At 36.1% G+C, this 22,736-nt stretch overlaps 1 protein-coding gene across 7 annotated transcripts in view; it reads left to right on the top strand.

Annotated features, from left to right (window-relative positions):
- Positions 1-22,736, top strand: part of RIPOR2 (RHO family interacting cell polarization regulator 2) — a 123,443-nt gene that overhangs the window by 96,011 nt on the left and 4,696 nt on the right. For 6 of the 7 annotated variants that reach the window (XM_034429285.3, XM_034429283.3, XM_060682074.2 and 3 more), the window contains 12 exons: positions 3,643-3,686; positions 4,482-4,607; positions 6,690-6,838; positions 7,420-7,549; positions 9,024-9,698; positions 12,986-13,167; positions 15,018-15,186; positions 16,597-16,732; positions 17,488-17,649; positions 19,575-19,733; positions 20,159-20,364; positions 21,705-21,788. In XM_034429285.3, the coding sequence (XP_034285176.2) occupies positions 3,643-3,686; positions 4,482-4,607; positions 6,690-6,838; positions 7,420-7,549; positions 9,024-9,698; positions 12,986-13,167; positions 15,018-15,186; positions 16,597-16,732; positions 17,488-17,649; positions 19,575-19,733; positions 20,159-20,364; positions 21,705-21,788 (2,222 nt within the window). Of the gene's footprint in view, positions 1-3,642; positions 3,687-4,481; positions 4,608-6,689; positions 6,839-7,419; positions 7,550-7,973; positions 8,121-9,023; positions 9,699-12,985; positions 13,168-15,017; positions 15,187-16,596; positions 16,733-17,487; positions 17,650-19,574; positions 19,734-20,158; positions 20,365-21,704; positions 21,789-22,736 lie in introns of all 7 variants that reach the window. The other variant, XM_034429291.3, reaches the window with a different exon arrangement.

Here is a 22,736-nt window from a genome sequence, read left to right as displayed (position 1 = left end):
AGCAGGCACATTTGTAGGGGCCTAGAAACTGGAGCTTTAACCTTAGTGATACCCAGCATGATTTAATATGAAAAATAAAGCTTTGAATGTTAACCTTCTAAGGTATGTTGGAGCAGTTCCATAGCAAGTTAATGCAGCAGCATTTCTAAGACCAGTGTTCCTTAAGGAAAAAATCCTTTTATTCATTTTAATTTGTTTTCTCCCCATTCAGAAATATATGTGCTTATGGGCAAGTAACAAAAATAAAACTGTAACATAAAAATATCAAAAGGAAAAGCCATCTGCAGAGTATTAGTAAATGTTTCAAATCTATAAATACTAAACAAGTAAGAATGTGAATGTTAATATCAACCCAATGGAAAATAATTTTGTTCTGGGATTTAGGCCGCTGCTGAAAGACTTAAGATATGATACATACCCCTAGGTGGAAGAAGCTATCTTCTTAGCTTTAAAAAGTGAATAAGAATTTCGTTTGCCCAGTAAATGCCCATAGTTTCCTTGCTTGAATAAATATGTAATACTAGAAAGAAAGCTAGTTCACGTGCATTAACAATCCTTGGTCTCAGGAAAGCTGATCCTTATTTTTGTCTGTGATCTAGAATTTCTTGATGAAATAGAAATTATTTTTGTACTGCTGAATGCGTAGAAGAGTATTTTTGTGTGGGAGGGGTCCTGGACTTGGGTTGCTAATATAATATCCTGTCAATTTTCATTAAGTTGTGTCTTTGGAAATACGTCTATTGCACAAGAGCCGAGGTGGCGCAGTGGTTAGAGTGCGGTACTGCAGCTACTTCAGCTGACTGCTAGTTTAGCAGATCAGCAGATCAAATCTCTCCGGCTCAAGGTTGACTCAGCCTTCCATCCTTCTGAGGTGGGTAAAATGAGGACCCAGATTGTTGGGGGCAATATGCTATTTAGTATACTGTCTTTGGTGTAAGCCGCCCAGAGTCCTCGGAGAGTGGGCGGCATAGAAATATGACAAACAAACAAACAAACAAACAAACAAACAAACAAACAAACAAACAAACAAATAAATTTTAAATAACATAGCCACATCTCATTCCCCCCCACCCCACATTATTAACAGTATTTCCATTGTGTTGTTAGCTGTTGGAATAAGCCATGTGCAGCTTTCCAGGTGTTGTATTCTATATCCCGTAGCCCTGAATGAATTTGGAGAGTAGTAAAGATTGATGGGAGTTGCACTTTTAATAACTGCTAGAGAAACAGTACACTGTCTATTAACATGGTAGCTATTTGTGAGTCACACATTCATTTTGTGCTTTAAAGGTGATAACAAAAAGTGGGTATCTCATAATAACTTACTAAAAGGCTTAGTAAAAGAGTAGATTTACTTTCAGTTTCTCCAGGCATTACTTTTTTTGATGCAGATATGGCACTTTTTGAAATCCCTGTTCAGTTATGAAATGTACTGTGTTTTAAAGGACATCTTGATGCAAATGTAATGAGAAATCATGGTTTCCAGCTCTGTCAGTTAGATTCATATCCCAAGCCTTCTTTTTGTAGTGTGCCAAAGGAAACCGAAAACTTGTGTTTATAATTTAAGTTAATTTTCCACTGATGCCAGCTAAAGAAAAGTAATTTGTTTAGGCCAGAGAAAGATAAGCTACATGTCCCACTGTTACCATTCTTCTTTTCTTACATATTCTCTTGCTTATTATGGCCTCAATTGCTGTTACCTCTTGCCATTTTCTTAAAAGGCCCCATTTCAGATGCATGTATAAACCATGCCATCTGATTCTTTTGTTTGGCTTTAAGCAGATTCTATACTTTATGCTGGACTAGCATTTCATGCAAGGAATAGGCATCCATAGAATTGCAGTAAGAAAGACAGGTTGCTCTAGTGTCTAAGGCACCAGATTAGAAGGGGAAAAAAAGACCCCATGAGTTCTAGTCCTGCTTTGGGCATAGAGCTAGATGGGTGATCTTGGGCCAGTCACTTTTTTTCAGCCCTAGGAACAAGGCAGTGACAAACCACTTCTGAAATCTTGCCAAGAAAACTGTAAAACTGTCCAGACAGTTGCCAGGAGTCAAAATTGACTTCCTCCCCTAAAAAAAGCCTTATTACAAGATAGCATTAAAAATTAAGTGGTTCCAATAACTGCAACATTGAGTGTCTGGGAAGAAGAATCTGAACCAGGTTTACCTCTCATGACTGCTGTGAGCATGGGAAAATGGTTATTGAAACAATTGGGTATTGATTAAATGGTGAATGGTGCCTAATATTGTATCATCATCTTTATCATCTGTACTGATGATTTGATTATCTACAATACTAAGGGCATTCATTTATGATCATACTTTTAATAGACTTCCCCTAAAGCATTAATTGAGGTTAAAGGGTAGTTATAATTAATGTAGATTACAAATAAATATTTTAAAAAACTAAAGCATTTTTAAAAAAATCAATCAGCAAGAATTTATGAGGGATTGCTGCCACCTAGAGATCAAAAAGTTTGTTCCAATGTCAATAGGATTTCCTTGTTGCTCCATATAGCTAAACCTAATCCCTTCACAGTAGTATTTGTGTGTGTGTGAGAGAGAGACAGAGAGAGACTGAGACTGAGACTGAGACTCTTAGATGAGAGTTTTAGTAGATACTTAATGTTAAGTCAAGAAAAGTCATGATTTTACTATTGTGCATTGGTCAGATTGCAGCTAGAATATTGAATGCAATTCTAAACACCACATTTCAGAAAGGCATTGACAACCTAAAGTATAGGAACTGTACAGATAAAGAACTAGGAAAGAAATATCTGAGGATAGGTCAGAATATGTGAGGTATGATATATTGGGAAGCTGAGCCAATTAACTGTAGAATCAGTTTTTGCTCTAGAGAAAACACTGTGAAAATAGTTTGCAACTCAAGAATTGCTAACCAATGGTTTTTCAATGAGGAGAACTCCCAACTCTTCTCCTTCCCATCTCTTGAAGTTTCTCTTCATCTCTGGAGAGAGCCCCCCCCCACCATGTTTATAGAAGGATTTCACACCTAATTTGTAGGACTTTCAAGAAATTAAATATATCTTTAAAAGTAAAAGAAGGTCCATATTAATTGGGTTTAATGTGTATTAAAAAATAAACATAGTAAAAAATGTTTTTTTCTGCTCACTTTCGATCTATATAATGATATGTATTTCCAGGGACAGAGTTGCCCAATAGTTAACATGAGAAAGCAAATGATATTACTTTCAATGAGAAGTGAAAGCTAAATACATCCCTTATTTGAACAGAATTTAGTTTCTTCATATGAGTTTGAAAGTTACATTTTAAATGGATTTGTGATTTTCTAAGACATTAATACTCAGATTGTGCCAATTGGACATGCAGAATTCAAGAAGTTAGATGCTGATAATTTCATAGTGTTCTCATGCATTATATTAACCCTTGCAATAGCAAACGATCAGGTTTCAGTCACTACTATTCTCAGTCCTTCAGAGAAGGTGAATGGGGAAAACAATCATTTCTGTTAATGAAGAGAAGAGAATAAAATGCACTCTGAAAGTTGCTCTCTTAGAGTCATAAGTGCTCTGGCAACATTGTAGGGTGTTGTCATTAACATAAAAGGGGACAACACAAACATTTCATCTGAAACAGTTTTTAAATGTTATTGACTTCTAGGTCTGGCTGGCTTTGCTCGACTTTGCCCTGGAGACCAGTATGAGGTAAGTAACTTTGTAAATGTCATCTTCCATCATGCATTTCTTACTGTTCTCATGTCCTGTACAGCAAGAAAGGTCCCACTATTCTCTGTTTATGGATGAATGCACTCTGAACAGTTCCCACATAAAGACTATGAGATTGGTCCCAGAGAGCTGATTGATGCCTTCCAAGATAACAACAGATCTTTCTTTAGCTTTGTCTTGGAAGCATGTCAGCAGTCTCTAAATATTTTATTCTTGGCATAGGTCCTTTCCCTCTTGTGGCTCTCAAATCTAACTAGGACAGGCTGAGTAGAGCAGATCAATAGTTCAAGTCGACTGCCCCCTTTTTTCTCCAAAGACAGATATTTTATTTTACCAACAAGTATTAAGGTGGAAATTTAGAGCAAGAACAAAATCATATCTCTAGTCTGGATACTTTGTGATTCTGCATTTATGTGTCATGCTTCATGAAATAATATTTATGCTAACAACCTTGTGTAGCTATTATTTTTTATTTATTTATTAGATTTGTTTGCAATCCATCTCACTTTAAGGTGACTCTCTTTCTCTTCTTTGTGGTGTTGTACTAAGAATTCTATCCATTCTATCCAAAAATAGAAGAATTCTATTTTTTTTCCCTTGGAAATACATGATTTGCATTATTTTCCAATCCAAAATATCACCACTTCTGCAATGCATTGAAGTAAATCCATTAGTTCTGTTGGGTTCTTCACTCATTGTGGTTGATTCAGAATGGTAGAATGAGAACAAAGTATGTATGAATACGATCAATGAGATCACCTTTTGTTTTCACAGATTTTCATGAGATATGGCCGTCAAAGATGGAAACTAAAGGGCAAGATAGAAGTCAATGATAAGCAAAGTTGGGATGGAGACGAGATGATCTTCCTTCCCCTTATTGCTGGGCTAATCTCCATTAAGGTATTGATGTATTGTTTACTTATTAAATACATTGTTTGCCTTTCTGCTTACAACAGTTAAAACAAAATGCAAATATAAAAGGTGACCTCAAAATGGGTGAAGCTAAAATCAATTAACACTTAAAGGCTTTAAAAAATAAATGGATTTTCCTAAAATGGCTTTCCTAAATATAAATGTAATAGCAATAGTATTTAGACTTCTATACCGTTTCACAGTGCTTTACAGCCCTCTCTAAGCGGTTTGCAGAGTCCGCATATTGCCCCAAACAATCTGGGTCTTCATATAGTAATATAATTATAATATTATCAGCCCTCTCAGGTAAATCAAACAGGAAACAGGACTAGGTGAACTAATTATATTTATTGTAAGGCTACATTAACAGAATCTTGCAAATCTGAAAGTACAAATTTCCCACCTGCCACTTTTAACTGCCTGAGCTATGAGGGCAGGTCTTTTCTCAGTTTCTTTCATTGCTGTTCAGTGATTGCGGGCTCCTGCTTCTCTTATCTGATTGTTTCCTAGGCAGCATCTCCCCTCTTTCCTTAAAACCACCAATGCATTCCATTAGAAATATTGATTTAGGGAGAATAAGCAATGTCATTCTGGTTTCCTTTAATTCACTGAATGTATTGATAATATTTTACATGCATCGACATATTTTACTGTAAAATTCTATTGAGAAAAAACTAGTCAGGGAAGGACAGTAGGTAGTTTGTAGCTTCATTCATGTGGATCAGTTTGCTGTAATTTTCAAGAGATTACTTCCACTTGAGAATTTGTTCTTCTATATAGATAATTCTTGACTTATGACCATAATTGAGCCCAGAATTATGATTGTAAGTCATTGCAGTAGTTGAGTGAGTCATCACCCCTGTTTTTTCAGCATTTTTTTCAGCATTGTTAAGTAGCCATTGTATAGTAACTTTAAAATTGGGTTTAGTAGCTTGGGGGTGGGGTTCCCACTAAGTGACCATCATGTCAAAGACTATCAGTATTACAGAGCACAATTAGAAGTTTCATATATCATTTCTAAGATGATGCTTATCAGTTGAATATTCAAATGAAGTATTAAATGTAAAAGAATCAAGTAATAAAATGTTAAGTGTGTCTGCTAAGTAAGCCCTTTCAATTGAATGAATAAACACAAACTTCTTTCCATTTTTAAAATACTTTCAGTGCTTGAGTATAAAAGAGATTCTGCAACTTATACTTTTTTCTTTCAAACTATTTTATTTTATTCTATTATTCTAATTAACAGAAGAAAAATTACATGTGTATTAACAATATAGTGGAACATCACTATTAATAATCAAAATAATATGTTTAAGAATTTTTGTTCAGTAACAACTAAAAGAACAATGACTTTTGTAGTGCCATAAGAGATTAAGGTTTTTATTTGCAAACTGTATCATCTGCATGTAAAGAGGAATATTCTTTATATGCTATTGTTCTGGTAGATAAGTCAGGCAGTGTTAATGAAAGAAGGGTTAGAAATGGTGAGAATATTTTGGAAATGGTAGTCATTAATACAATAATGAATGTCATATTCATGACCATTTATTATTACTATTATTTTATATAAAATCCAGCCACTTTGTCTAGTTTTTAAAAACAGTACCTTTTGGCACTCTTTACCTATGCCATAGTCTTACATATTAGATTTTCTCCCTATTCTTACTTCCTCATTCATTCATTGAAGTTTCCCACAAATAAATTATTATTCTTAGCTTCTATGACTCTGAACTGTGTAAATAATGTATTGTTAGTAATATATTGTAAGAAAACTGAGCTAAATGTATAAGTGGTTTTCAGCTCCCTTTTTTTTATGGCAAAATAAAATACATCCATGCAAGTATGAAATCCTGTGTAAATCTGAAGCATTTTAGTAATTTTCACATACTAATACACAATAATAACACATAAGTCCCAGTATTTCTCACTCTTCTGAACGAACAATGTGGTCTTAGAAGGATTAGTATACAAAAAAGGTAAATATTTGATATCTGAAGATGCTACTGAAATAATGAGCTGTTAATTGACAATTATTTTGTTGCTAATTATTAATACTAATTTATTCCAAAGGTCACAGAAGTTAAAGGTCTTGCCAGTCATATTTTGGTTGGAAGTGTTACTTGTGAAACAAAAGACTTGTTTGCTGCTCAGCCTCAGGTTGTCGCTGTGGATATCAATGACCTTGGCACAATAAAGCTGAATCTGGAAATCACTTGGCAGTAAGTAAAGCTGGCTTTTTGGAGAGCCATCATCATTTCAAATCAACTGTTGTTCCAGTAACAACAGCAACAGAAAATAAAATTATGGGATATACTTCTACTGAACTGGCACACTAGAGTGTTTAAAGAGCAAGATGGTATTGTAGGTTAATTTTGAGATAGCACCAGGGATGGGTTCCACTTACCTTTACTACTGGTTTGCAGCAGGAGTGCGTGCACACTCTTCTGCGCATACACATAAGCTTCTGCGCATGTGTAGATTACCCATGATGACATTGTGGCGGGTGGGTGGAGCTTCCCACTGGTTTTACTACTGGTACTATAGAACCGGACCGAACCGGGAGCAACCCACCACCGGATGGCACCCACAGATAATATGCACTCTTCTGATATGAAAATGTGAAATGAAAATATATACAAGAATACTATTTTGTGAACCTGTTTTATGATGTACAGAACTTCACTAGAAAAAAGCTGAATTGCCCATGGTGTAATATCTTAAGTGAAAAGAAAACCTTGTAATTCAGTAGAATAACAGTTTAATGATGATTCAATCTAATAATAGATTTATACTTTTGCAGTCCATTTGATGTGGAGGACATTACCCCATCAACAGGCAACACAAACAAAGCATCAGCTATTCAAAGAAGGATGTCCATTTATAGTCAAGGCACCCCAGAAACACCAACTTTCAAGGATCAGTCATTCTTCGTAAGTGATAGCAAAAACAATTAGTGGCTAAGTAGCATGATCTGCTCAATTTTGTTTGAGGTAACAAAAATAGAGGCAAAGGAAAAAAGGAGAATTGGCAAAGGTTATCTTTTCTATCCCTAGCCTATTCCTTGACCCAGTGGGGAAGGTCCTGTAAATGAAAGGAACTTTCCAAATGTGATATGGCTAATGTGAATCCCACCATTTCTTTTTTTAGGAAAAAAGATGTGATATTTCTCCCTTATAGACAAGGGACCATTTAGGTGTGAGACGCTTCCATAAAAACTCATTTAGTGTGCACTTTGGTTCTGAAGATTTGCACTATATTTTCTTATCAATCTATACTTTGTACACTTACAGATAGTATGTTTAAAAGATGATGTAGTCAACTAATTGCTCCATTTTTTTGCCTTAACACTTCAAGAAATGGCGACATCATCCACAAGACAGTCTCCACTCTGCCATTTTAGAGACTTTGCAAGATGCTTTCTTTGACAAGCTACGTCGTAGTCGCTCATTTAGTGATCTGCCATCTCTCAGGCTGAGGTCTAGAACAGGGCTAGAACAATATGTGAGTCCAGATGGTGTGATAAAATATCTTACTGCATTTCTCAAGCAGTTCCTGTGTTCTGATGCATGTCCTAAATCTGATATTTCTCTTTAAGATCTATCTTGTTTGCTGACTATTGAGCAAATAACTATCAGTTCAAGTTGCTTATGTAGTCAAATAAAACTCGGACTGGCTGTAGTTTTGCAAATTCTTTTCAGAGAAAAGGCTAAAATAAGAAAGCACTTATTATTTGAAATATTTTATGAACATATTTATATCTGCACATGGTTTGATATTTGTCCATAGATTATTTTTGGCAGGAGACTAAAAAAATAAATTCGATGCAGTCTAAAGTGAAAAAGTCACATTTTATCTCCATTGATTTCAGGCTGCAATATTGAAACTGCTTAATTATCTTTGAGAAGTTATGTTTAAGGATTTGAAACTGTATTTCAGCATTGCTGAATAAAAGGACAAGATAATCCCCAGTACACTTATGGTGTAATCTACTATATTGTAATACCGATCATGTGATGTTCTCTTGGTGTGCATTTTGTTTCTTCAGCCTACTTTCCCAACATAAAGTCTGTTCAGCAAAACAAAAGATTCTAATTTGTTCATAAAGATAATGAGTTTGCAATGCTCAAAAAAGCTTCATAACTGGTTTAGAATTTTTCTATACACATTCTGGGCTACTTCTGATCCTTCCTTTCTGGCTTTTGGACTGGGGTGGGGTTTTGTTTTGTTTTTGGTATCTTCCTGTCACTTTAGAAAAGATCAGTAGCATAAAAGCTAAATGAATTTATTTCATAATTCCAAATAGCCTAGTTTCACAGAAAGTAGCAAATTGTATCTTTTTTTAAAATAATGCTTAATGTCAGCTCAATGAAAATTTAATTTTAACTGTTTTTATTATATTTGCAGTCAAATTTACCAGATGATGTTTTTGAAAATGGAACAGCAGAAAATGAGAAAAGTTCATTATCTTTCAGTTTCATTGACATTACCAGTGAACATTGTACTACATCATACAGTTCAACGGACTCCTCCTCTACGATAGATAATTCCAATCCTGAAATTATTGTCACAATCCCAGATCCCAGTGGGAAAAGGTTATCCAAACCTGACACTGTGCACAATATTCATTCAAGGTGTGAGGACTCCACATCTGAATCCAATAACGTAACATCACAAGAGCATGGTAAAAATATGACCACGAATCTAGAGTCTGAACTTTGCCAAAGTTCTCCTCATTTGAGAGGCAACAGTGTGATTTTAGCAAGTAGTGCCTCAGAGTCACTTCTTCCAGATACAGATGAGTTATCCGACGTCAAACCTGTAGAGCTGGATACCTTTGAAGGCAATATCACAAAGCAGCTAGTTAAAAGACTGACATCTGGAGAGGGGCCAATGACACCTGAAAAATGTCATTGTGAGGGGTCAATTAGTGGAGAATCTGAAGGTTATAAATCATGTGTTGATGGAAGTCTAGAAGAAGCATTTCAGGGGCTTCTATTAGCTCTTGAACCTCATAAAGAACAGTTTAAAGAATTCCAGGAATTGGACCAAGGAATTGCACATCTAGATGAGATCCTAAAAGTAAGTTCAGCTTCAAATAAGAAATTTCATTCGTTGTGAATAGAAGAATTGTTATTATCTAATCTTCAGTAATAAAACTAATTGAATCAGTTCACCGTTTACATTCAATATAAGAATGACCAAGAAAGAAATCACAAAATGGAAGGGCCAGATCAAGTCTTTGTCTAATGAAATAATTCCAGCAAGCTATTGCTGTTAAAATCTACAATATAGATGTACTTTCCACATAACAAAACAAAGAAGCCTTAAATAGAACAATTATTAGATAAGCTAAAACAACAAAATTGTGGAAACTCTGATGCATTCTGCCCTCCTATTCCAGTAATATATGTAAGGAGGTACTGTAAGGAGCAGATCCACCAATCTTTTAAGATTTTGAAATCTCAAAATCAGTCAGGTATGGATGGTCAAACTGAATTGAATTACAGTTTTCCCCCCTTGTTTAATCTAAATTGGCAGGTGGTTGGATTAATTTAAATCTGGTAAATTTAAGGACATACTGATATAGTTTTCTTAATTACAATACAGAATTGGTTTGTCAGTATTCTCTACTGCATATTTTTCAAGTATCTGTCCACAATTCTGTAATTTTTCTTGTGGCCTCTCATCAAAATATTAACCAGTTCCAATCCTGCTTATTGTTTACTGCTTTGCTTGTTGTTTTTAAGATTAATTATTCCTCTGCCTATAGAAGAAAAGTTTGAATTTGAAAGAGATTTTAAATTTTCCTTTCTCTTCCCTTTTAATTTGACGTAACATGACTGACAGTTAAGTAATTCCATGTTCTGTTTTCACATACAGCAATATGCAGAACTAAGTCTTGGTTCCATGTCATAATAAATTGGCATGCCAAATGAACCAGTGCCAAATTGAATTAGTAATGTCATTGTGGAAATGCTTCTTATATAGTAGAATACTACAGGGAGCACGATAAAGTACCACTCGCTATCATAAAGCTATTTTATTAAGTTATCTGTTTGTAAATTCAATAGTTTAAGTAGAGATGTTAATAGAGAAATATCTGGAGACAATGCTTGGCATTTTTTTTACATCTCTATAAATTTAATTCATTTTTGTAATCAATTTCATCCCATTTAATTGAAATGTATATTTATTGTACTACGCAGTCAGTCAATGTCCAATGTCTTGTTGATAGTCAAGTCTGTGAATATTTTGGATATTATAATATTTCAATATTGCTGTTTGAATAGCTCCTGAACTTCATTTTTAGACTAGTGTTACAGAAGCTTTTCAGTGAACACACTTTTTCCAGATTTATAATTGGCCACTTTGATGGAAATGCATTAGCACTTCATTGGATAATCTTGGGTTAAATTTGTACTCATGTAACACTTTGATTTCAACTAAAATGTACTGCAGTAATTACCACAGAATATGGCAGCTTTGATAAAGACCATTAAATGTTACATTTACACTCTTCAGTTTACATTACCAAATACAGCTTTGTTTGTACAGGAAATGTAATTTTTAAAATTACCTTTATTAAATAGTTTTAAAACACTAAATAATTGAGTTTCTGATCTTCATTTTCTTCAGCATATATATGTGCAAAGCTAGTAGGTTTCATTTTTTTTTTACTTACGTCACTCTTTTAAAGCCAATTTTCTTTGGATAGCTTACAACAATATTAAATCACAATTTTATAATTTGTTAAAAACTAATTAAAATAAAATATATAAAAAGTAAGTGAATATACATTCAATATTTAATAAAGCAGCGAACTTAATCATACCTTTTGAAGTTTGAATACTTAAATTTTATTTTGTTTTCAGACTCTTTGAGCTGTCATTTTGACGGGAGCTCTAAGCCATGGTTTGTTTAATAAAATGTATACATTCATGCAGAAACAGATAAATTAGCATATTTTAAATCTCTCACGCACATACACATGCATCTTGTATGTGCCTGTGTGTGTGTGTGGGGTGGTATTTGATTTGAAAGCCAACCATTACAATTTTGGAAATAACTGATAGTGATCCGATGCAAAATGTTGACAATTTTTTTCCACTTAGTGTAGGAGTTTTTAAGTCTTATGTTTAAAATGTATTGTAAAATGAATTAATGAAATGTATAAAAGAGGGGCTTAAGATATGAGCCTATCAGTTTCAGTTTCAGTCCCATCAGCCCATCAGTTTGAAATGTGGATAAAGTCACATTTTCTTCTAAATTTATGGTAATGTGAGGATTACTTAATATCATGGACAGCAGTTGTCATGACATTGGGAGCATGTTAATTTAATCTTATTTTATTTGCTGCTTTATTTAATATATATTTAATAGTCTTCAATTTATATCCATTTGTTCAAACTTGTGTCCGCACTGAACAAGGGGGACTTACAACTGGTCCTCAGAGTTCCCTCTATCCCACCATCTCTACAGTCACATGACAGCAGTTACTGACATTCTCTGCTGGCTTCCCACAAACAAAATCAAATGGTAGGCAGACAGGAAGTTGGAAGGTTTTCGCTTAACAACAGCAATCTGGGACTACTGGAACTGCTATCACTAAGTGAACTAGAGAGAGAAAAAGAAAAAAAATGGCACCCATCACATGACATCACATTTTACAATTGTATCATTTAACAATCTTCCAATCTTTATGGCTATTTTAACCCAAGGACTACCTGTGATTTATACCCCAATGGATTCAATAGGGTTCAGGTGGGCTATGTAAGATTGGGTCTGGATTGAATTATATCTAACCCAGGGCTGTCAAATTCACAGTGTGCGGGCCAGATGCATCGTGCTGGCCACGCCCACACCCAGTTTAGCGAAGGGTAAAAAATCGTGATATGTCATGTGACGATGCTGTGACGACATAAGTTTGACATCCCTGATCTAAGTACAGTATTTTCAAAAGTCAAATAATCTCATTTTGGAATTTCCTCATCACATCTCAGTTGACCCAGTGAGCGTGTCAGGGAAGTGAATTACTTAGTGTTTTCTCAGGGTAAGGCTTTTTCAATAATGGAAATCTCAGTTCATTTAGATCAGATTTTTTTAAATCTCATCACAACTGCATTTATCATTTAAATGAATTTCCATAAATTAGATCCTCCTCTGTTCTCAAAATACATGAAAAGTGAAATCCTAAAATCTGGAAATTAAATGATGGGAGGACAAGGCCAAACAAGCCAACTGTAGGGGATCACTGGTGGATTTGAAAAGAAACTCTCACACCCAATTTACCTGGAATATACTTGAAACCAAACCATTTTGAATGGCTAAACTGTTCTTCACGTATTGTTTTGGTTTTGCTCTTGCAGTGCAGACCAGTAGTAAGTCACAGCAGGTCATCCAGCTTAAGCCTAACAGTTGAGAGTGCACTGGAAAGTTTTGATTTCCTCAACACTTCTGACTTTGAGGATGAAGGTGGTACCGATGAGTTTTGCGGTGGTGCTCGTGGTGCAGACTCTGTGTTCTCAGACACTGAAATCGAGAAAAACAGGTAAGAATGCCAGCATTGAATGCTTCTCAGGTTTATTCCTTTCTGCCAAGAATAGTATTTAGTGATCATTCAAGAAAGATGAAATGTAATATTAGAGCCCCTAGATTAGTAATTTTTGATAGAGTACTGAGAATGTTGTTAGCAGAACAGATTATAGGGGTTCCAGATACGTTGCTTTTGTACTTGTAAACTGAAACTCATTTTGATCATTTGTTCAAAACGATGTACTGAAAGGGAAAAAGAATATGGTAATGTTTTTCTGTATTTATCAGATTGTATGTACATAATCCATTGCCTCATTTCTATAATGTAGGATGTAGAATCAGGTTTCACTTACTTCATAATCCCTATGCTTGGGAGAACAATGATGCTCAGAATCAATTTGATCTCAGAGGATAAGGTGTTCCAGGGGGCAGATACCACCACAGGAAGAGCACATTTTCTGGGTCCCACAAGATGACATTCTGTAACTGAGGGGACCAACGCACGACCCTCCTGCTTGATCTAATAAAGTGGATAGAGACCACTCCCCCCTTCATTGGAAAACATCAGTAATCGCTCCTGGCCCTGCATTCTGGACCAATTGCAGCTTCCAGATGCTCTTCAAGATCAGTCCCATGCGGAATGCATTACAGTAGGCCATTCTGGTGGGGACTGAAATGTATGACCATGAACAATGCCTTCCAATCTAGGAAGGGTGCAATTGCCATACAACATGAAGTTGTACAAGAACCCCCCCCCTTTTTTTTTTTTTAAATCAGGAGTTATGGATCGAGGGGGACTTCCAAATTGTAAATCATTCTTTCTTGGGTTCTGCAATGCCATCCAGAATGGAATATCATTGGACTCACCTAGTCCTACCAGGCTTGATCTGAACTCTGTTCCTCCCTATTCAGAGGTTCCTAGCCTCCAGATACCAAGGCAAGATCTCCAAGGCATTGCAAGGCTTGATCAACTTGGGATGGAGTTGTGTAACTGAGTATCATTTGCATACTTAGGATACCTTACCCTATGCCATCAGATGACCCCATCTTGCAGTTTTATGTAAATGCTAAATAGAAGTGGAGACAGTATTGAGGCATTTGTAGCACCTCACAAAAGCAGGCATTGCAGGCTACACCTCTCCTATCAATGTGATGGGTATCTACCCCAGGGGATGGAGGAAAATTAAAAACTTTGCCCCCACATGAACTCCCAAAGTTGATGTAGAAGGATTCCATAATTGATGATATTGGAAGCTGCTGAGAGGTCAAGATTTCATTAAAATTTAAAAAATTCCTTGACTTAAATTAGTTAGTAGAATGAAATAGATTGGTGTTTGTTCTTTGTAAATCAGTTATGACTTCCTTTCCAACAGATTCTCCCTCACTCTTACTTTTTAATTTTATTTTTTTAGCTGGACAATTAATCACATGTCAGGAAAGGACTGACATATTACATCTTAATTGTATAACTTTTGAAAACCACAAGTCTATAGTTCAGTTATGTCCACAGAGCAGTTTGGCAAAGGATGTTGTCAACAGAGCAAGGTGAAAAGAAAAAAAAGGAAAAGGAAAGCTATAGCAAAGGTTGATTTCAAAGACTTCTTAGGAAGACTTCCTTACAAAAAAGTGATTGTTTCAAAGAAACAAGTAGGCTAGTGTGGTAACGATATATCCTTTAAATGCAGACACTTTTTTGGCACTTTTTACCTAATGCTACTGCCAATTTGAGATACAATGTATTCATTAAAAGGTTACTGGCCTATGAGGAGCTGTTTGGTTACAGGAGAGTGCTTTCAACAATTTCTCTTGTGCATTGCTTACATGAAAAGAAAATCAAACTGCTCACTTACCTCCCAGCTTGAACAGTTACAGGTCAGAACACCCAGAAGGCAGAGGGCATCTCAGCGAAGCATTGACGGAAGACACAGGAGTTGGAACCAGTGTGGCTGGAAGCCCTCTGCCATTGACCACCGGAAATGAAAGCCTTGACATCACCATAGTCAAGCACTTGCAATACTGCACACAACTTATCCAGGTATCCCATAGGGTTACATGTTTTTTTTAAGAGATGATTAAGATGCATCTGCTCTTGTTTTCTGTGTTGTGTACACAGCCTTGTTTGTTGGAACTTAATTTCCTTTGTACTCTTGCATAAGCATAAGGCGAAAAGGACAGACTCTGTGGTTGGGGAGTTGAATTCTGGGAGTTGAAGTCCACAAGTCATAAAAGTCCACAAGCCATAAAAGGGTCAAAGTTCCCCACCCCCGCTCCATGCCAATCTCCATTTTGACTCTCATCATATGTTCTCCATATATGATTTTATTTTATCATGGTCCACTTGAACCTGTATAGAACTGTTCACTCTTTGCTGTTTGATGTGGCAAGGTCTGGTACCAAATTGGTAATAGCACATTGACACTATAGGAGATAGAAGCTATATATACTCATCTGATCCAGACTTCTTGACACATTTTGAGCTTTCATAAGTTGTTTGAAAAACAAAAACAGGGTTTTAACTGTGCAGAAAACCTAATGAGATGACTAGGTTTTAAGTTAGACTTAAATTGAAGATGTAAGTTTATATACTTCATAGGGTTAAAGTACTACTGAAGTGAATGAGACATATTTCCAAATAAGTCAAAATTGAGCTGTTTGGTCTAGTGGTTAAAGCACCAGACTAGAAACCTGGAGACCATGAGTTCTAATTCCTCCTTAGGCATGAAAGCCAGCTGGATGACTTGGGTCAGTCACATTTTCTCAGCCAATCTATCTCACAGACGTGTTGTTGTAAGGAAAATAGGAGGAAAAAAGAGTATTACATATGTTCACTGCTTTGAGTTATTTATAAAAGCAATAAAGGTGGGATATAAATAATAATATAAAATAAATATTTGTTTTGGTCACTGATCAGCCTAAAATCATATAAAAAGCATAATTCCCTCCTCCCTCCCAGGAATTGTTCAGGTGGATTATTGTGTACTTGCTGAGACTAAAATAATGGAAGTGTCCCCCCCCTTTTTTTTGTGTATAGTAATTATAAAAGTAGGGTTTTCTTTCTCTGAAGTAAATATGTCATATTCAGAGGAAAATATGGCATATTTAAAATAGTGTAGTAAATCTGTTTACTGTGCTTTATCTACTTTGCTGAGAAAAGAGATCACTACTAGAGAAACATACTAAATCCTCTATTTAGATTAAAGGCACATATTCTCAAAGTCAAAATAATAGAATCCAATACACAATCCAATATAGCTGGTTACCAATTAACAGAAACATATCACATTTGAATCCCATTTTTAAAGTGTATGATAAAGATCATGTTTGTAAAATACATAAAGTTATAACATTCTTTGATAAATTTGCATTTGTTCACATTTGGAATTTTGACCTAATTAATGATAGTTCTGTATAGGAATATTTACACTGTTCTTTCCTATTTTACCAGCAAATTGTATTCTCTAGCAGAACTCCCTTTGTCACAAGGTCTCTTCTGGATAAACTATCCCAACAAATTTTAGTGATTGAGAATCTTGCAGAGATCAGCAGTGAGATCCTGGGAAGCTTCAGACCTATAAGTGAAGGTGAGAAATAGCATAGACAATATTCATGTGAATATATGATTATGTATTTCTGTTTCTTACCCTATACTATGCAGTACGTTTCTGTGCATGTTCAGATCTACTCTTTTAAGGCTGCTATTGTACAATTATTTATTCAGTATAAGCCTGATTAAATACCATGAACTTCGTTGTAAGTAAGCCTATGTGGGAATAGGCTATAAAGTTTCAGCCCCCTGCAGATTTCTTTGGTGAAAAGTATTAATTAAACCAGGGGAATATGTACAAAATCAAGTTGAATGAAAAAGGACAGTAGCTCAGGCAAAGAACAGTGGTCTGCACATGCCAACTATCCTGGGCACAGAATTCCAAGTTATTACAAGGAAGGACATGAGGAAAAAACAGTTTAAAGCCACAGGGAGTTGTTGTCTGAAGAGCAGCAAAGGCGGGCTACCTGAGACCTCTCTCCTAGTGAACATTCTTCTAGCATAACATTTTAACCTCAATAGATCCATTAGCCAAGCTAGGGAATTCTGGGAGTTGAAGTCTACCCATTTTAAAATTGCTGAGGTTAAGAAACCTTGACCTAGATCCTACAAATGATAGGCATAGTCGGTAAATTATTATCTTTCCAGTCTAAGAACATTATTTTTGTTTCATTTTCCAAGTAAATATAACCCTCTACTAATTTCTACCCATTTCCTTTCAAGATAGAGCTGATTATTGTCCAATTTTAATTTATACTAATAATTCACTATTATGGTATTCTTTTCCGTTAGCAATTCCAGAATTTCAGAGAAAGATATCCCTCCTTTCTTTCTGGAATAAGTGTACCAATTCTTCTGGGTTGTATCACACATCTGCAGACAAAATGATCAAACAATTGGATATTACTTTTTCTACAGTGGTGAATGGTGAATGTCCAGGACTTTCAGAAACAGGTACAGTTACCTAATGTGCTTCCAGAAAAAAGTGGTAGCAAAGATTACAACTACCAGTAATTAATCAAATATTTCAAAATATAATAACTGGTACTTTCTGCTGAATATTTGGTCCTTCAAGATTCAAATATTAGGTCTTGTCACATAATTTGAGATTTAAATTCTATATAAGCATTTAATCTTGAAGTAAATCAGTGTGGCCCTTAAATTCTGTAACATCATGTATGTGATTACACTATTATTATACAATTTTACATAATATTAGTATAAACAAGTAAACGAATAGCTTTCCAGAGATATAAAATTAGTTTTGATTGAAAACTGTATACTGTATTTTTCGGTCTATAAGACACACTTTTTTATCCTTGCAGCAAACAGCCTGGTCAGCTTCAGCACAGCCTCATTTAGCACGAGCAGCTGATTGGTGGTTGGATCAGTCTCCTGGATCCAACCGATCAGCTGTCCCAGGCTGAGGGGATCCCTGCCTATCGCCACTGCCACGTGTCCCATTTTTGGCCTCCATGCATCCTGTTTTTGGCCCGTTCCAGGCAGCGGGGATTGCTGCCACCACCTATCACTGCTGAATGGCGGCGGCGATGGGCGGCGGCAATCCCCGCCGCCTGGAACAGCTGATTGGCAGTATTCTGGGAGGCCGATCCAAGCACCAATCAGCTGCTCGTGCTAAATCAGGCTGTGCTGAAGCTGGCCAGGCTGTTGGCTGTTTGCTGCAAGGAGACAAACTGCTGGGAGGCAGAGGCAGGTTTTATTTTTCTTGTTTTCCTCCCCCAAAACTAGATGCATCTTATGGTCCGGAGCGCCTTATAGTGCGAAAAATATGGTGTATATATATATATATATATATATATGAAATGTATATATTACAGCCAGGACCATTTTTGTATACAAGGCACAATGAACAGACAGAGATAGATAGCTACAATGGCAATATTTTTAATGTTAATTGAAATCCAAAAAACCTTTATGTCAAATAAAGTACATTATCTCATTTTACAATACTAGGTAGTTTACTAAATATCACTGTACCTAACTAATATTGAAATAATTACATATATGCATGGGCATGGACAGTGGTGAAATCTTCCCCGGTTTGCCACCGGTTCACTGTCCACGCATGCGCAGTGCGTGCCAAATGTGCACTGCACATCTACACATGCACGGTGCATACCAAATGCATGCTGCGTGCATGCGTGCACGTCAATGCATGCTGCATGAGCATGCACAGTGCGTACCAAACGCAAGCTGCGCATGCATAGTACATGCCAAACGCACGCTGCATGCGGAAAATGGAAGCTTGGGAAGGTAAGTAGAACAACGAGGGGGATAACAGCTGTCTTGCTTTCTAGCGATTTTAAATCGTGCAGCACAGCTGATCGTTGGAAATACCAGGTCGGAGGAACTGGTAGTTTGTTTGTTTTTTTACTACCGGTTCGCCCAAACCGGTGCAAATTGGTAGCATTTAACCACTGAGCATGGACCTTTAACACTCCTAAGATTTTGTCCAAAATTTAACTAAAAACCTAGTTTTAAAATTTTTTTTAAGCAATACAATTTTTAGGTGAATTCATGTCATATAATACCAGTAGCCTATTTTCTTTCCATTTGTTCTATTCGGGTATGATAGAGATATAATGACTTTTGAATTGAGTGTCATTGTAGAGCAGAGGTACCAATCGGTTTCCCCAAGATTGCCAATATTCTACAGTTTTCATAATCTGTAATCATTGTCATACTGGTTGATTCTTTCTGGAAATTATAATTCTAAATTTCTAGAAAGTATGAAGTGGTCTATTTTTTTTCTAAAACACATTACCCTTTCTAAAAATGACTTACCTCCAGTAATTTTATGTTGCTCTTATTAATGAGGATTCATTTGCTAACTAATACTTTTATCTGGTTATATGCAGTGTTCAGAACTTTGATTTCTCATATCTTGGACCGTGCAGAACCTCTCCTCTCCTCCAGTCTGCCCTTGGAAGTTATAACAGTTTTTCAGTATTACAACTATTTTGCTAATAACAATGTTAGTGATCTGGCAAACTATTTGCTTCAACTTACAAGAGAAGGTAAGAAACAGGCTCTTCAGAAGTTCAAATTCCATAATGCACAATACTTTTAGTAGGAACAATTAAAATGGTAGAAAAACATCTGAAAGTTGTTGAGGACTCCAGAACATTTCAGAAGTGTTCTATACCAAAGACAGTTTTTTTAATGTAGGGTGTTCATCATTTTGTTCTATACAAAAAAGAAGGTGTAAAACACAAATTAAACCATGTGTTTCAGCCATGAGATCTATAGTTTGATGCTGGAGACTGTAGATTGAACTCAGCAGTGGTAATAACATAGCTCATTTTCACATATTTAAAATTATTCTACGCTTCACAGATACTGTTGGATATTTGCATGCTATTTCAAATGCATCTTTTAGTCTAATCTGTTAACTTCCTCTAAAAAGGGACAAATTGTTAAATTACACATCTTTGTGTTTTAGCTTTAATGGTACAAACTCTACAGTCTTTAAGAGATGAAAAGTTCTTGCAGAACAAGGCCAATTTAACCTCCATCAGTCTCTCACCTCAACAAGAAGTGCTGAAATCTTTGGCTGTCCTTCTGACTGAAAATAAAAGGGAAACCTATGAAGCTGTGGTAACAATATTGTCAGCTGCTGCAGCAGAAAACAGACACTTCAGGGAAAAGGTAAGTGTTAGAGAAAACCTATTAGACAAAAGTAGAATTACCAGATTTTATATGTGTTTAAACTTCATGCTAAATGATAGTTTGAACCTGGTTTAGTGAACAATTGCAATTGGCTGGATTTATATTAACATGCTGAGCATACTACAGTTAACACTAACCCAATAGATTTTTCTCTCCCTCAGTAGCTTAAGTTTATTCTTCTAGTTAGCACAGAAATTGGAAAAATAGGAGCCATTTATTGCATTTCTGACTCTCAGATAAATTTCAAATGGTGCTTTTAGGAGGCATATAGACAAAATAGCCATTGTTATATTATAATTTGGTCTCTCTCGTGGCACTACTCAGATTTTCAGTAGTTATATGAAACTGCTAAGTATCTACCAATATGCTAATAACACCCAATTGATTTATTTATAATATCTTGAGATAATAATAGAGTTTCTCTGAATGCCTATGTACTATTGGTATTGGACTAGATGAGAGATAATAAATTGAAGGTGACTACCAATAAAAATAAGATCATATTGCTAGATCTCATTGCTCATTGTTCCAGGGAGGTGGTAAATCTTTCAGTAGAAGAAAGTGTGATTTTGGATCTAGTTTCTTCTAAGTCCTCCCTGTTGATGTGCCAGAAATCTTTTTATCAGTGTCATCCCTGCACATGCTGCTTTTTGCTCTTAGCATCAGTGAGATGCAGGCCAGATTTCCTGAAGTGAATGGGAATATAGTGTGGAGCATGACCAACGCTAGGATACTATAGGGATGGGCAGGCTGGTAGGCTATGCTGTGCTGGGATATTGGTAGCAGTTACAGGGAGGGAAGGAATGCTCGGGGAAGACTGGTGGAGATAGATGGTCCAGTGGGGTATACCATGCTGGGAGTAGCTGAGGGGTAAGAGACAACAATGCACAGCAGCCTTCTCTTCCCCCAGTTTGCAAGGCTGGCTTTTTCCTGCTTCGCAACCTCCCTAACTCCTTTTGCCTAGAATAGCCTCACTTTAGACCAGGCACAGACTCAAACACTCAAAACAAATGTTGTGGTTGGGCATGACCTCAACGTGGCTTTCCCACACGTAGGACGATGCTTCATTCATAGAATATTTACACATCTCTGATTGCATCCTATTCAGGAATGGTTGTGGCAGGAAGTAAAAACTTTTGTGGTAATTGGTTGCCTTCCCTCCCCCCTTACCTAAACAATCAATGCTCTCCTTTGAATACTGCTTTATTTTTTATTTGGTGAATTATTTTTTCTAAACAGAAGATTTTTTTTTTTTTTTTTTTGCTGTTGTTCTGAAAGGGTGTTGCTCTGCAGTCTCACGGTCTCTCTTTTTCTTCCAGGCTTTAATTTATTACTGCGAGAGCCTTGCCCAGCCCAACCTCTATCTGCAGAAGGCTGCTTGCTTGGCCTTGAAATGCCTTCAGGTAAACTTCTGCCTTCTTGACTTTCCCATGAACTACAAAAGGCCAAGCCAAAACAAAAAAAGAAAACCCAACCACCAGAGGTTTCAATAACCCTTCTTGAATACACAACAAGAAGAGCATTGTTCTCTTGAATCGGCTGTCCAGATATTACTTTACCAAACTGGGAGGGATTTGATGCATATAGTCTAACAATATATTTGGAAAGGGGGCTTACTCTCTGATTCATATTGTATGATGATTAGAAGAACATGGGAAGGTGCTATTTGGCTGGGTAGGGTTTTCCCATGTGCTGTGTATGCATTCATATTTCCATTACAAAAACATTTCTAAGACTTGAATCCTTTTTTCCCCTCAGTATTTTTATTAGTTTATCAGAATATAAATACAAAAACACAAAGAAAAATGAAAATAATGGGAACATAAGAGAAGAAAAGGAGAAGAGGAAAAAGCGTAAGGGGAAAGGAGAAATAGAAAAAGAAAGGAATTGACTTCCGACTCCTTTTGGTGCAGAATAACATACAACCTCAACTTTATACATTTGCATAATATACTAGCCATTTCTATAACAACAAACCTGCCTAATCAGCAAAGCCCAAAATCAAATATTCATTTTTTTCCCACCTCTAACACAAAGTCCAAAAGCAATTTCCAAGTAAAAACAAAATTAATTGTATTCTTTTATTTAATCAAAGCAGTCAATTTCACCATCTCTGCTAACTCCATCAACTTTTACAGATTTCTAAGACAAATCCTGTTGTGCACAGCTCATCCTTTCTGTCATGGAAATGTTTCCTGGGCTGAAATTAGCACCTATGTACATGTTTTTACAAATGAAGGCAAATATATGTGTTCCAGGATAATGTTGCAGGATCCAATCTGAGTCGGTTTGGTTTTGCGAGCTTTCAGACTTATGCTGGAGCCCATCTTCAGGGAACTTCTCTCTCACAA

The sequence above is a fragment of the Pantherophis guttatus genome, chromosome 3 (genome assembly GCF_059756535.1).
Source record: "Pantherophis guttatus breed Tessera chromosome 3, ASM5975653v1, whole genome shotgun sequence".
Taxonomy (NCBI): Eukaryota; Metazoa; Chordata; class Lepidosauria; order Squamata; family Colubridae; genus Pantherophis; species Pantherophis guttatus.
This window is presented reverse-complemented; position numbering and strand designations above follow the sequence as displayed.